The sequence below is a fragment of the Macrotis lagotis genome, chromosome 5 (assembly GCF_037893015.1).
Source record: "Macrotis lagotis isolate mMagLag1 chromosome 5, bilby.v1.9.chrom.fasta, whole genome shotgun sequence".
In the NCBI taxonomy this organism is placed as follows: Eukaryota; Metazoa; Chordata; class Mammalia; order Peramelemorphia; family Peramelidae; genus Macrotis; species Macrotis lagotis.
The window spans coordinates 156,928,366-156,942,352 of NC_133662.1; the positions used below are offsets into that span (position 1 = coordinate 156,928,366).

The following is a 13,987-nucleotide window of genomic DNA, read 5'->3' on the forward strand; positions in this document are numbered from 1 at the left end:
TTTAAAGGAAGCAAAAATTCCCTTTCATTTTGGGCAAGGAAAAGAAATGGCATGGCTGGTGTCTTCAGTTGTGGATGGAGAAGGGTGTGTACTAATGCATACAGCTGCTTAAGAGTTTTAGTTTAAGGCAGTTGCTTTCACTTTATAATCACAGGAAAAGATGACCTCTGAGCCCAAGAGCTAGACTTGGCTTAGCACTTCTAGTCACATTTTAGTCAAATTCTGTGGGGAACTCTGCATGATTTTGTCCCAAATGATCTATGTTAAGTCAGTGTATTTAATGACTTTCTTTGATTAGACAATTAGGGAGGAACCAATGGGGTTTTTAAAAACAATCACCAGATTCCAGCTACTCATGTATTATAATTCTCTTCACTCTTCTGCAGATAAATTATGAACCATTTCCCAAATATGGCTCTGGTACATTGGTTCAGAACTTTCCCCTTTCATTATGATTGGAAAGAACTAATAGGAACCTTCTAACCAGCAACATTTTTTTTCATTTCTAAGTAAAATGTTTGTGAAAAAAGGCTTGTAGATGGAAAACAACTCTAATGGCTATAAATTACTAACACTGAAACCTATATTGGATAGAATTTATCACAAATATTTTTATCTGCTGTGTATCTCACCTTTGACATATCCAAACTATTATAATCAAAGAACTTACAAGTATATTTACTCAGAAATGAAAGCAATGGATATATATACATATATATATATATATATATATGTATATATATATATTCCCTTTACAGGTGAGTTCAGCAAAAGGCCATCTGAGCCTACCACTTGATAATTACCAGTTCTAGATGGATGCATGTCAAAGAGCACAACTATAGAGGTAGTCTCTGACATAAATAGCCAAATGGTTGGTCTCTGCCACAATAGGGGCAGAGCCCTAAGGAGCTCAGATTATTCCCTGAGCCTCTATATTCTTTTCTTACTGGGTGTCATCTAAGGAGTATTAGAGCTTAAAGTGTTCCTTTGTAATGGAGTGTTCTCTTCAGATAGAAAATGAGTTCTGAGATCTGAGTCCCAAGTGGGTTTGGAGGCAGAGTCCCAAGGGGGTGACTGGAGTCTGGAACTCCTAGGATTTAAGAGAAGTCTTATAACATGAGGATAGGGAGTCGCAGGGTCTACAGCAGGAGACATGGAAATCTAGTTCTTTACTCTCTTTGTAGAGAGCATCAGCCTGTTGACGCAGTTGTGTTGGACCCTTCCCAAGGACCCTTCCTTGGAACATTCCCAAGTTCCTCCTTAGCTTCCTCTGTTCCATCAATCCCGGTCATGGTCATGCAGGAATGGAGACAATGAAGTGAAGTTCTCAGCATCTCTTCAAATATGTATAAATTTATATATCTGCCATGAAAACAAGGAGCAAATAATTCTTTTGGAAATACACATTTTTTTCTATACCATGGTTCAGACTTTTGGTGAACTAGCCTAGGAGCTTAGTGGAAACAATATCCATGTGTCACTATTTATTTGATTTCCTGATTAGTCTGAAATACAAAGAATTATCTACTAGAAAGTATAAAAGAGAAGGTGTTGCAAATTGTCTTCAGGTGAGTATTGTTTGTGACTATATGTTTCCAAACTATTTAAATCTTGGGTTTGTAGTTTACAAAAGTATAATCTGTATGTATATGCACATGTAGTTTCTATTACAAGTCATTATATAAGAAGAAATTTTGAAATGATCATTTGTTTTTGTATTCATAGTGAAAAAAAAATGACTATTTACAGATTCTTTTCCAAGTCTTTCTAAAACAAAAAGGTTTGATTCCGCTCCTATGACAAGAGAATATTGATCTAGAGCACTGTTGTCATTCCAGCTAAATCATATAAATCACATAAATCAATCTCTGATTGGATGTCAGAAAATAACTGCAAGGTTTGACCCTCTGTGTAAAGATGTGCTTTTGGGAACCCTGTTCAGTGTGCTTGACATAATTATTGTTACTCATTCATGACTCGATTCTTAACTGTGCTTATTCTTTTTATAAGTGTTAGAAAGGAAGATATCCACAAGACAAAGTAGAGAGGAGCTGATAAGAAGGGGAGTGCTTAAGGAATTGCCTGATCAAGGTGAGGAAATTAACACCATAAATTAAAAATATTGTCTTCCTGAACTCTTTGATGCTTTCTTTCATTTCTGTGAATATTAAATCTACACTAGCCACAGTCAACAAGTTAAACAGGAACACCATTGATCACTCAGTCAGACAATAGATATTTATTAAGGATCTACTATGGGCAAGAGTACTCTTGCTCCAACCAATTATATCTGAACAATCTGGAAAAACAGAAGTTCATAAGAGGTATGAAATCCCAGACTAAACTAGAGACTGTCACATTTTAGTCTAAGCTCAGAGATCTGCAAAGCTCTTCCTGGCATGGGGGAAAATACACATAGGGGACCACATTTCCTTTAACTTTTCTTCTATCTTCCTGAACTGATGCTAACATTCTGCAGAAAACAAAGTCAATGGTTTGGAATATTGCATCTCATTCAGCTTAATTGTTTCTTCGAGCTGCTAAATAGAGACAGGTAAAGGAAAAAACAATTCCCCCTTGTGCTATTGTACATGCATGTAACCCAAATTCTCTATTCCAGATAAACTAATAAAGCCTGAACAAGAATGAAAATAAACTTTCTCAATTAAGCAATTTTCTTCTTTGCTTTCCAAACTCATTTTCCCAGATCTGTTTGCTCTTAATTCATTTGCGCAATTGAGAGATTCATTTCTCTTACCCATTCGCTATTATTTGTAATTTCTAGGTACTTTTCTCCATTTTTTTAATGTAAAAGTGCTTTGCAAACTTTAAAAGGCTTATATACATATTAGCTCCAACTACTGCTGTTTATTCTAACCAACTTCTTCATTCCTTTCATCAAAAGGGCTCTTACTCATTAGACAAAAACTAAGTTAAAAGTTTAAAGGCAGCTAGGTAGTATAAAAGATAGTGCACTGGATTTGGAATTAAGAAGATTCATTTTCATGAGTTCAAATTCAAATTTAGACATTTACAACTATGTGACCAGGACCAAGTCATTTAACCCTATTTATCTCAGTTCCACATCTGTAAAAAGAGATAAGAGAGGAAATAGCAAATCTCTTCAATATCTTTGGAAAGAAAACCCCAGGTTCACAAAGAGTCAGACATGACTTACATGACTGAAACAACCAAAGTATTTCTTTTTGGTTACTTTTCTAAGAAGACTGTAGTGAATTTTTCTTCCATTATAACCATGAGGAATTTTTAATAATTCAGTGCTGGTTTATCTAATCTCACTTTCTTCCTTGTTTCTAACGAATGCTGCAATATATCCTTATTAATGTTCTTTATTAAAGAAACATTGTTATGTATTTTGAATGTTTACTCATAATTCCTTCCTCTGTTAAACATGTTACATCTGAGGTGCTTATAGCATTTTTTTTTTCTGAGAAACCACTTGAACAGAGATGATATGACACTTTTTAAAGTCTAATGATAAATAGTCATAGTCATATGAAAAGTACTCTTAGGCCTTTTTCAAAAGACATGACAAGCATAGTTTTGAAAAAAATAATGTTGTTTTCTCAGTATTTTCACAACTATATATTTTTTTATTTGAACATCTGTCCTACCAAGCCTTTTGTTAACTATAGTTATGAATTAATTCATATCATCATTAACTTCTTAGTACCATTAGCTGTGTTTTTTCCCATTATATCCTACAGCATCAGTCTGTCAGGGGCAAAGCATCCTGAAATAGTAAGGGTAGGAGGTGTTCCTTTAGCATTAAAAAAAATCATCCTTCAGTAGACTGTATTCAGAATGACTTCTGTGATCTTTTTTGGAGGCGTTGGAAAAGAGGAGGTATTTTCAGAGTGCAAATTAAGAATCCATTTTATAATGTCAACTTTGAGCTATTAATTTTATCTACAAAGTCAAAACATCTTCCCTTTGTGCCTTTTTTATTTATAAATCTCTAAAAGGAAGACAAAAAAATAGAAAATTTACAGTTCAAAGAATAATCATCCTATGGGTAAAGATTAGAAGTCAAGTCTGTCTTTTTGTCAGAAGAATAGCAGTTAGATGAAGAGAGAATTGACAGAAAACAATTTAAAATGATCAATTTAAAACTGCTTAATTTACCTTTGGTTTTTGTTCTGCCACATCTATGCTGATACTTGCTTGCTACATTAAGACTTCTTGGACTAACTCATACTTATTTCCCAGAAAGTTTTGTTTTGCTATTTCTTTTTAGCTTTTGCAGCTGAATATTAAGAAACATAAAGGGAATTATCACCTAGAAAAATCATAAGCTGATGTTAGAACTAGCAGAGAAATCACTGAAGTTCACTTTAAACTTCTTTTTGATGGCATATACACTCAGGAATATATATTTCATTAAAGATTACCTCATTCCTCATGACTCTGTATGGTGACTGGATCATGCATCAGTCTTCCAATTTTGAGAAAGTAGTTTTCTGTCATCTCTCCAATAATAATTATCTTGAGAGTTTCAGTCTGTTTTTAGCTCTAGCCCAGAGACTGGAATCTGTTTTCTGCTTGGTTAACAGCTTTTTCTTTTCAATGATGAAGACTTATACCCTTACCTTCATTTTCTTGACCTTCAATAGCACTGGGTATTATGAAAAAAGGTTTGCCTTCCGAGTGAGCTTATGGGATAGTTGTAAAAAAAATTTCCTTTGCTAAAATTTGATCTGCTTAGCTCCTGTTTCTTGATGCTTCAGTTTTTGGGAATTCTTTAGAGAAAATCTTCTACAAATTCTAAAATTTTAGTTATCAATCAAATATCTAAAGTAGTTTCAGTCCCCTATCTTTAAGGCTTTTCTTCCCTATTTAGCTTTAACTTTTAAACTTAGGCTAAGTGAGAATACTTTGGTGTGATTTTTTTAATCTCTTGGATGAATAGTTCTCTTTAACAAATACACTTCTTTTCCCTCCCTTCACCCCTACATCATGCATATGTCTAGTATCAGAAATATGAGTAAACTCCATGGAAGAATGAAATGTCATCACTCATGCATAACACCTTACTTAAGCTTTAGTCATGGTTTAGTATCAAGATTTAACTTAAGCTTATACACTCGAGTTTATAATTTTCAGTTTCCTATAGATACTAATACTCTTCTATGATTTGCCCTAGGACACTGTCAACTCCTCAATCAAATCTTTTACTTTGTCTTACCTGGAATTCCTTTTCCAATTGATTCTTTCTCTCCTCTTCAAATCACAGGATATTTAGAATGCAACTTTCCGTTGTTTACAAGTACTAAAATTGCTTTCATTTGTTTAAAGTGTGAAAATCTAGTTTACATGTTCTTATCATATGCAATAACTTTTATTTTCTAAGTTAAAAAATAAACACTTTCACAAACCCTAGTCTAATGTTTCATTGTGGTGTTGAACTGACCCTGGATTCTTAAAAACTATGCCAGTCACACACAGGCTCTTCGAGTTTGACCAAAGTGGATTGATGTTGAATATGCGTGCAGAAATGAAGGCTGTATACTGTCAGAAGAAGACCAGTTTACCAAGGGACAGAGGGCTTTTCACTGTTGTTTTTTTATAGTCTTTAGTCAGGCTTTAGTCTTGTGTGACCCTCTCGTCCTTCCATAGGAAAACTGGTGAAGTGACAAAGGAGATAGAAAATATTAAGAATCATGCAGTTCTTCGATCAGTTATAAGCATGAACAATTATTGGTTATCTTGATGTACAATCTGTGTGCAGTGATTATTAATAAGTTATCCCACCTCTAGAGAAACTGACATTCTTGATTTAAATTAAATGAGACTCAGAGAAGTTACCCCTAAATGAAAGCTAGGCTTACAGATTCTGTAGGAGAGAAGTTAGTGAAGGAGTTGGCAGAGTTGACTTTATTAGCAACAAGTGATATTTCATGGGACATTTAACTGTCTCTCATTTTGTAGTGTTTATGTTCAGTATAAGAAATAAACCATCATGAAGATAGATTTCTAACTTATGCACTAATATCCATTGCAGATGAAATAGAGAAATTCTGTGAATAATTTCATAAGATCTTCCAAATGAAGTCAATAATATAACTTGATATTTGGTAACTTTAATGCAATATAGGCAGAGAACGGAAAAATTATACTGGAAAATGATGTTTTGGACTGAGAAATGAGAGACCAAAGGCTGACAGGCTACTCAAAAATCTCCTTCATGTGTAATTTGAATAAAAAGGCTCAAGAAAAGAATCAGCTGTGTGCAGAGATAGTTAAAGATCAAAATCATACTAGACTTGAAGAAAGGATATTGATTTTGCAAGTGCTTATAGCAGTTCCAAACCAAATTATATAAGCATCTGAATATAAAAAAACTGAAAAATAAGTAAAATTAAAGAGATTGTGTCTCTATTTCTTTAAAATTTAATAGATGAAGGTTTTAAAAAAAAGACTTGCTGGAGGATGAAGCTTAAAGACAGTGATCAATAAACTTCTGATAGGAAAAAACAGAGTTTATTAGCTGCAAAACAGTTTCCACAAAAGGAAACCAGAGAACCCAGAAACCACTTAGGCCAGCAAATACTTGGGGTTTTTTGGGAAAGTAAAGATACACATCGGTCAATGGCAACATTTTAGAGTATAAGATGAGAAGTGAGGATTGTGAGCAACATAAAACAACAAAAAGGCAATTAAGGAGAAAATGAGCTTTATAAGGGTTTGTCATAGATCCAATTGTCATATTATTTTGAGGGCATTTTCAAATGACACTGTATAGAAGAAAACAAATGTGAAATGCAAGAAACTTATCAATATTTCTCCAGTGATCTGTTATCAAGAACGAGTGGAACTGCCACATTCAGAGTCTATCATAGAAGTACCTATTGTATGTGAACATGGCAGTGGCATTTAAGAAAATGAAGACAGAAATGACTACTGAACTTTATAGCGCATCTGGGAATAATCCATGCTTGAAGTGACAATTTTAAAAATATGAAAGGATTGATTTTATGCTGTCTAAAAGCATGACCTCTATATTCTAAAAGAATAGAAAAGATCATATATAACTTTTGCCCCAAAAGAGACAATGAAGAAGATATGAGCATCTACCAACCCATATGTACCTATATTTCCATCTTACTAAATCATTATGATAGAATATATACTAAATGAATATATGAGAGGGAACAGGCCAGCTTTCACAGATAGTTTTTATAGTAAATCATACTTTCATAGTCACAACTGATTGCTTATTGATTTTTTAAAAAGCATTGAAATTGTTATAGAAAACCTTATCAACGTCAAGCAAAGTGTAATATATATATATATATATATATATATATATATATATATATATAATCATAAGATCATAAATTTGTAGGAGAGAGGGACCCATAGAAAGCGAGACTATATTGTCCAACCTCCTCATTTTTCAGATGAAAAACTAAGCACTCAGACAGATTGAGTGATTTGCCTAAGGTCACACACATAATAAATGTGGTAAGATATAAACAAAGACCTTGTAACTCCAGGTGCTGAAAAAATGTCAAAGGAGATATCTTATACAGATTTCAAATAGGAGTAATCCCTATGAAAATTCTCCAAATACTGATGCAAATAGTATAGAATCAATTACAAACAAGACTGAGTATACTTAAAAGTCTCTTCATTGTATTCCAAAATCAACTGAAAGACATGAAGTTGTACAACCAGATTGGGAAAACAAATTGGATGAAAAACAAATTATTGCCCAAACTTCAGTTGAAAAGAAAACATAAGAAGATCATACATCATTAGTTATACATGGGACAGTTGCTACAGATGCCATATAAGGGTTGACTGATTAGGTCATGGATTTTGGGTTCTCCTTTTCATTTATTCTATTTGATAAGGAGTCCTTCCCTCCTTCCTTCCTTCCCTCCTTTCCTGTTTCCCTCCCTCCCTCCCTCCTTCCTTCTTTCCTTCCTTCCTTCCTTCCTTCCTTCCTTCCTTCCTGAAAAGGAGGAAGAAGAGGTTAGACTAGGATGCTTTCAATTATTCCAAAATACTTCCTGTTGTAAAAGCCCATCTTTTTCACTCTACTGTTTTCCCAATTATATGACTGCAAATAGAACATTAAAATCTTGGAAGAATTAAAACTAACTGTAGGCAACCTAAAAGATGAATGTAAACACACTTGCCAAATGAAGGTAGGCTGCAGAATATTATCAAAGATGGCTTATATAAAATATGTGACATATAAAGCATATCCTCAAGCATATCTATGATGATGAGTGATAGTAGTTTTGCAAGTTGAATGTTCTACTGGTGTCTAAAAGTTAATATTTTTTTCATTGAATTCTTTATGTTACATGTGAAAAAAACTTTTTTTTTTGCCAAAACATCTTAAATTTTGCCCTATTTTTCATTTCTAAATTTAAACATCAGTTTTGTAACTATGAAGGAATCTGAATTATGATTTGAATGTAAGATATCTAAAGTTCAATAAAGTTGAACAATAGAATAGCTTCCACTCATGTCTGTGTGTGTGTGTGTGTGTGTGATTGTGTATGTGTGAGATTGTGTGTGTCTGTGTGTTGTTGTTGTTGTTGTTTTTTAACCACTAATCCAAGGCAAGAAAAAAAGAAAGGTAAGGTCAATTCATTATATATATATGTATATACATGAATTACTTTATGGAGTTGCCCAATCATACAGAGTGAAAACTAAAAGTTTGTTTGCCAACACAATTAATTTTGAAGAATATTTTTCTCTTTCCTATTTGAATTTTCCATTTATTTTGAATCTAAGTAAAAATATTTCATTCTGTCTGCTTCATTAAAGAATAAGCATCCAAGATTGTGAAACATTATTTATGCTGTTTGACTCTGATGACATTTTTTTAGTTTTTATTATTAACAAATAAATTTATATACAATTACGGTCTTTTAATTTTATTTTGGTTCCAGATTATTTATTTTGAGAAGTTACATATCTGAACAATGAATGTCTTTTCATTTCTAGTTTTTCACTCATGGTATGATTCCCCAGTATAATTTTCATTTTCATTTAATCAAATCTCATCACCATTTTTATTGGTAAGATCAGTTAATATAACTGTTTAAGGCAAGTTAACCCGATAAGTTATATATATAGAAGTTCAAGAATTAATCACTGTATCAGTACAGATTATTTCTAAAGTGGGAGTGTCTAAAAGTAAACACAGATATAGGAGAGAATGCTCATTAGCTTCTTTTTGTTAACTCATTTAAAGACAATAATTTCTGCTAAAAAGAAAAAGATTTTTTTCCCCAAAAATTGAAAGTCAAGCTTTACTTTTTTCCTTTGGCAACTGGTCTTCACTTCCACTCCTTCCCCTTCCTCTGCTCCTGGATTTACTTCAGATATCTGATCAACCTGAGTCCATTGCAACTCAGTACTCCTAACCTCTGGCAAATCCACTAGCTTCATCTTCCAAATCACAGGTGTGTGCCACCACTACTGATGGACACAGATTCTTATACTTCTTTGGTGTCATGGATCCTTTGGCCTACCTATCCATCCATCTATCTAGATGTATAGACCCCTTCTCTGCAAAATGTTTTTCAATTCATAAAGTTCAGAAGATTACAAAGGAAAAGAATTATGTTGAAAGTTATCAATTATATTTTTAAGCTTATAAATCTCCCAATTAATAACTCAATCTGCAGATTTGTTATACCTTTTTCTTAAAACTCTTGAGATCCTTTGCTTTGATTTTTTTTCCCCCAAATTTCTTTCTTCATTGGCTGTTTTGTAAGATTTGAGTTGAAATACCAATCTATATTTGTGCAGAACATTATCACATTGAAATGAAACATTAAAATTCGGAATTTCTACCTCCTAATTTTTCTAATAGAACTAGAAGTAGTTTTTCTAAAACATCAAATTTTTCCATTAAAAAAAAACTAGGTGAGTTCCTACAAAATCTTTCTTTACATGAAATCTACAATACTTAGAAGTAAAGACAAGAATCATATTGTTCTACTTCCATCTTTGCAAAGTGTAATACTTGTAAAATATTTCTGTATTTAACTCTGAACTTATACATTGTAAATTAGTGGTCTATTCTTATGTTGACCATATTCCTACTGCACAGGTGCTATCATTTTCATTTTACATGAGAGGAAATTCAGGGAGACATAACATAGCCAAGGAATAAGTAATAAATATATATATCTATAATCTAAATCTTCCAAGTTTGAAGTTGGGCCTTCAACAGGAAAGATTCTCATTCTTATAATTAGATTTACAGCTTTCATTTTCAATGGAAATTTAAAATTTCCCTCATACATATCCTGTGTTTTAAAATGATTATATATCTGTAAGGTAAGGTAATGTAAGATAAATGTAAGGTAAATGTAAGTCAAATAAAAACGTAATGCATGGCAAATCCTTTCGACAAGCCAAATGTAAATCCTTATCTAATTGAGGAGAACAGGAGATTTCAAATAAATGCTTTATAGGTTCTTTATTCAGAGAGACCAAAGGAATGCTGAGGAGGCTTGGAGAGGCTTTACCTTTTTATTGCACAGTCTTGGTGGCAGGAGGTGGGAGGGTCAAGTCCAAACATAAATCTATCTGCACAGCCCAATTTTGCTTAGCAGTTCTCCAAGTTTCTAGTCTGCTTCTCCCATTGTCCACTCATTGTCCATCATTGCCCTGCAAGTAATGGTGTTCTCTTGGTCTAACTGTCTCACCACACTGCTTCACTCTACATGGTTTCTCCTCTAACTTGAACACAGCTGGTAGGATTTGTCATATATTACATTTTTATTTAATTTACATATAATAGCTTATCTGATTTTATATTTATTTGACTCATTTTTATTTGCAAAGAAATTCTTTTGTGGACATTTTAGTTGTTGTAAACCAGCAGAGGAGCTAACAAATCACAGATCTATTCTCTCAAAGTATGCAACTGTCAAATTACTCTTTGACACTCATGACTCTGCCCTATTCTAAACCTTGGACCCATTCTAAGCAACTTGGCATCAGTGTTGTTTAGACTGAAAATTCTTGAAGAACTTGGATTGCAGATTGCCATTCTATTCTGGTTAGTTTCCTTTGGTTTTACCTGCAGTGAGTGAAAAGTTGATGATACCTACCTTGAATCTCTTTTATTTAATTTTAATTTGTAAATTCTTTTTCTTTAGCTTGTTGAATGATAGTCAGCTTTGATTAATTTTGTTCTTGCCTTAAATCTACTAGGCTACTAAATTGAAGAGGCAGAGAAATCCATATAGGTTTTATAGTGATATGCTAAGCCAGTAGAGAAATGTTAAGGAGTACATTTTGAATTTTCACACAGATATCCTTTTGGAAAAAGACATGATTTTTTTTTAAATTGATGCTTTCCAACTCTTCTATGAATAATAATGACATCAAAATTAAGCCCACAAACTCTTTTTTTTTCTCTTAGTCAAAATTTTGTAATATGGGCTCAAATTTCTTTTCTTTTACTTTTTGATTACTACATTTCAAGATAATAAATTTTCTTTGTAATTCTATTCTTTTTATTTTAAACATTTAAAAACATTATTCCAAGAAGAGATTCATAGGCTTCCTCAGAGAGACAGAGGGACCCTGACACAAAAAAGATTAAAAACCCCTGCCCTAAATTATCTTAATTTTTTAAAAGATCTATAATTAAATTCAAAATTAAATTGAAGACCATCTTTTTCAATGTGGATATGAAGTGCACCTCTTTCTCCCTCCTTCCCACCCCCTCTCTCCCTGTTTCTCCCTGTTTAGTTGCTATGGACCAAAAAATATTGTCATGGATTGGAGACAAACTTTTTTTGTCATGGTCTCCTGGACACTTGCCATACTTTTGCCTATCACTAAACCTTTCCAGCTTGGTCGAAATTGTTAAAACTTGTATTCAGACAATGTAGTCTTCAAGAATCCAGGATTCCCTTCATACCACATTGAGATACTGATGTGGAACATTAACTCACACAAATAATAGTTCTTTCTGGTACACAAAGCTGTCAGTGAAAATAATTCTAATAGATTGAAGAAAGTGCTGTTGGAAAATGTTCATGTTTTCCCACTGATAATTTGTCTGTCATCTCCTTCTGCTATTGATGTATTTGCCTTTGTGTTTTGTGTTTTAATGTTGATTAAAATATGTTTACTGCATTTTTCAGGTTACTGTTTTCACGTTTCCATTTCTGAGTGAAATAGTTTAATAAGTGATAGACATTAAAACACCTAAACTAAGGGAGCCTCCTTCTTCAAAACTGTTTTATAAATAGGATATTTCCCCAATGATTTATAATGGCTTAGATATCATCTTTCTAAGAGCTATGATTCTATAGGCTTTCTTCTATTGCCTGAACTTTTTAGCTTAAGACCTAATAAAATAGGAAAAATTTAGTAAAGATTTTTCTCTCTTTTATGAGACTTTAAAACTCCCTAAATTCTATAATATTTTATAAAAAAACTGATTCTTGAGAAAGCTGTCAAGTTAGACAACTAGGTTTTTCTTTCCCCATTTTAGATGGAGATGTAACTGTAAACTTTGAAAATTCAAACGGGCACATGATACCTATCGGAGAGGAGGCCACACAAGAGGAAAATGTAGTAAAATCTGAAGAAGGTAATGGCTCTTTGACTGAAAAAGCAACAACTGTGGAAGAAAAAGCCGAAGATAAGAAAGGTAAATTTAAAAGAAACTCAAGTCCTTTTTTCTTCAATCCTGCCCAACATTGAGCACTTAGTCTTAGGTTATCAGTATTGTCTCTGAGGTCAGTTCTGACTCTTGCAGCAAGAGATGACTAATAACCTAAATAGATAGAGGGAAGTTAACTCAAGTTTAAGTAAAAGAGCCTCATGTAGCACTAACATAGTTCCGTATCTTCCAAAGTCAAATGATAATCTATCTGACCAAAGAGAAAGTTCAGAATAATTTAGTTTCTTTAACTGGAAATAGTAATCTTAAAATATACCCTGGTTTGGGGGTAGTGTTTGTTGCAACTTGTGTCCTTTATTCTAGAAGCTTAGAAAAACATTTTTTTCCCCAAAATTCTGATAGTGTCATCTGAAGAGGTACTTGCACCACAAACCCTTTAAGATGATATACCCAGAGGCTTTGGCATTCAAGGCTGCCTATTTTGATTCCAGACTGAAATATGAACTATTTACATAGCATCCATAATATACATAAAACACCTATTCTCAGTAATAATAGTCTTTATTATTTCCATCATTCTTAGATCTGCAAATTTGAACACAAAATCTAGTGGGTGAAGCTTTGTTGTGAACCTCAATCAGTCCCCACCCTGCTTAGCACAGTTCTACCTTGGGAACAACAGTCTGATTGCCTTCAATTCTGGAAGGTCTACTAGCCTTCTTTAAAGTGGTCTCTGGAGGCTAAGTGGCAGCAACATGTCAAATGAGGCTTGTGGTCAGAGTGGCTCTACAGCAATCTCAAGAAGTGAGCCCATAGCAATGTCTCTTGCTGCAGCCTGTTTTCCTTTGTGGTTTTCCAAATACGTCTTCTTAAGATGAGGTGAAAAGGGCAAAAGAACAGAAAATGGTATCCAGATCCAAGGCTTTAAAAAAAATCTACTTATAAATTCCTCTCAAAAGCTTTCCAAATAGACTTTCCAAATCAAAGGAAAGTTTTTGTTTATGTTTTATCCAAAACTTTACCTTTAAAACATAGTGGAGGGGCAGCTAGGTGGCACAGTGGATAGAGCACCGGCCCTGGAGTCAGGAGGACCTGAGTTCAAATCCGGCCTCAGACACTTAATAATTTACCTAGCTGTGTGGCCTTGGGCAAGCCACTTAACCACATTGCCTTGTAAAAAAACAATAAAACAAAAAACAAAAAACTACCTTAGTGGAAGTGTCTCTGACTATTGAAAATTAATTTGTTTTACCCTCATCTATCAAGGAGTTTTCTCAATTTCTCTCAGAAAATCTTAGGGACAGAATGCAAAACTTTCAAAGACATTTTTAGTAATAAAAGACAGTG

General features: G+C 33.4%; 1 protein-coding gene across 5 annotated transcripts in view; it reads left to right on the forward strand.

Moving 5' to 3' along the window:
• The window catches only part of PHACTR2 (phosphatase and actin regulator 2), a 348,693-nt gene that overhangs the window by 262,754 nt on the left and 71,952 nt on the right, over nt 1-13,987 (forward strand). For 4 of the 5 annotated variants that reach the window (XM_074187745.1, XM_074187747.1, XM_074187748.1 and 1 more), the window contains exons 3-4: nt 2,011-2,091; nt 12,509-12,667. In XM_074187745.1, coding sequence (XP_074043846.1) covers nt 2,011-2,091; nt 12,509-12,667 — 240 coding nt within the window. The remainder of the gene's footprint in view (nt 1-2,010; nt 2,092-12,508; nt 12,668-13,987) is intronic. The other variant, XM_074187749.1, reaches the window with a different exon arrangement.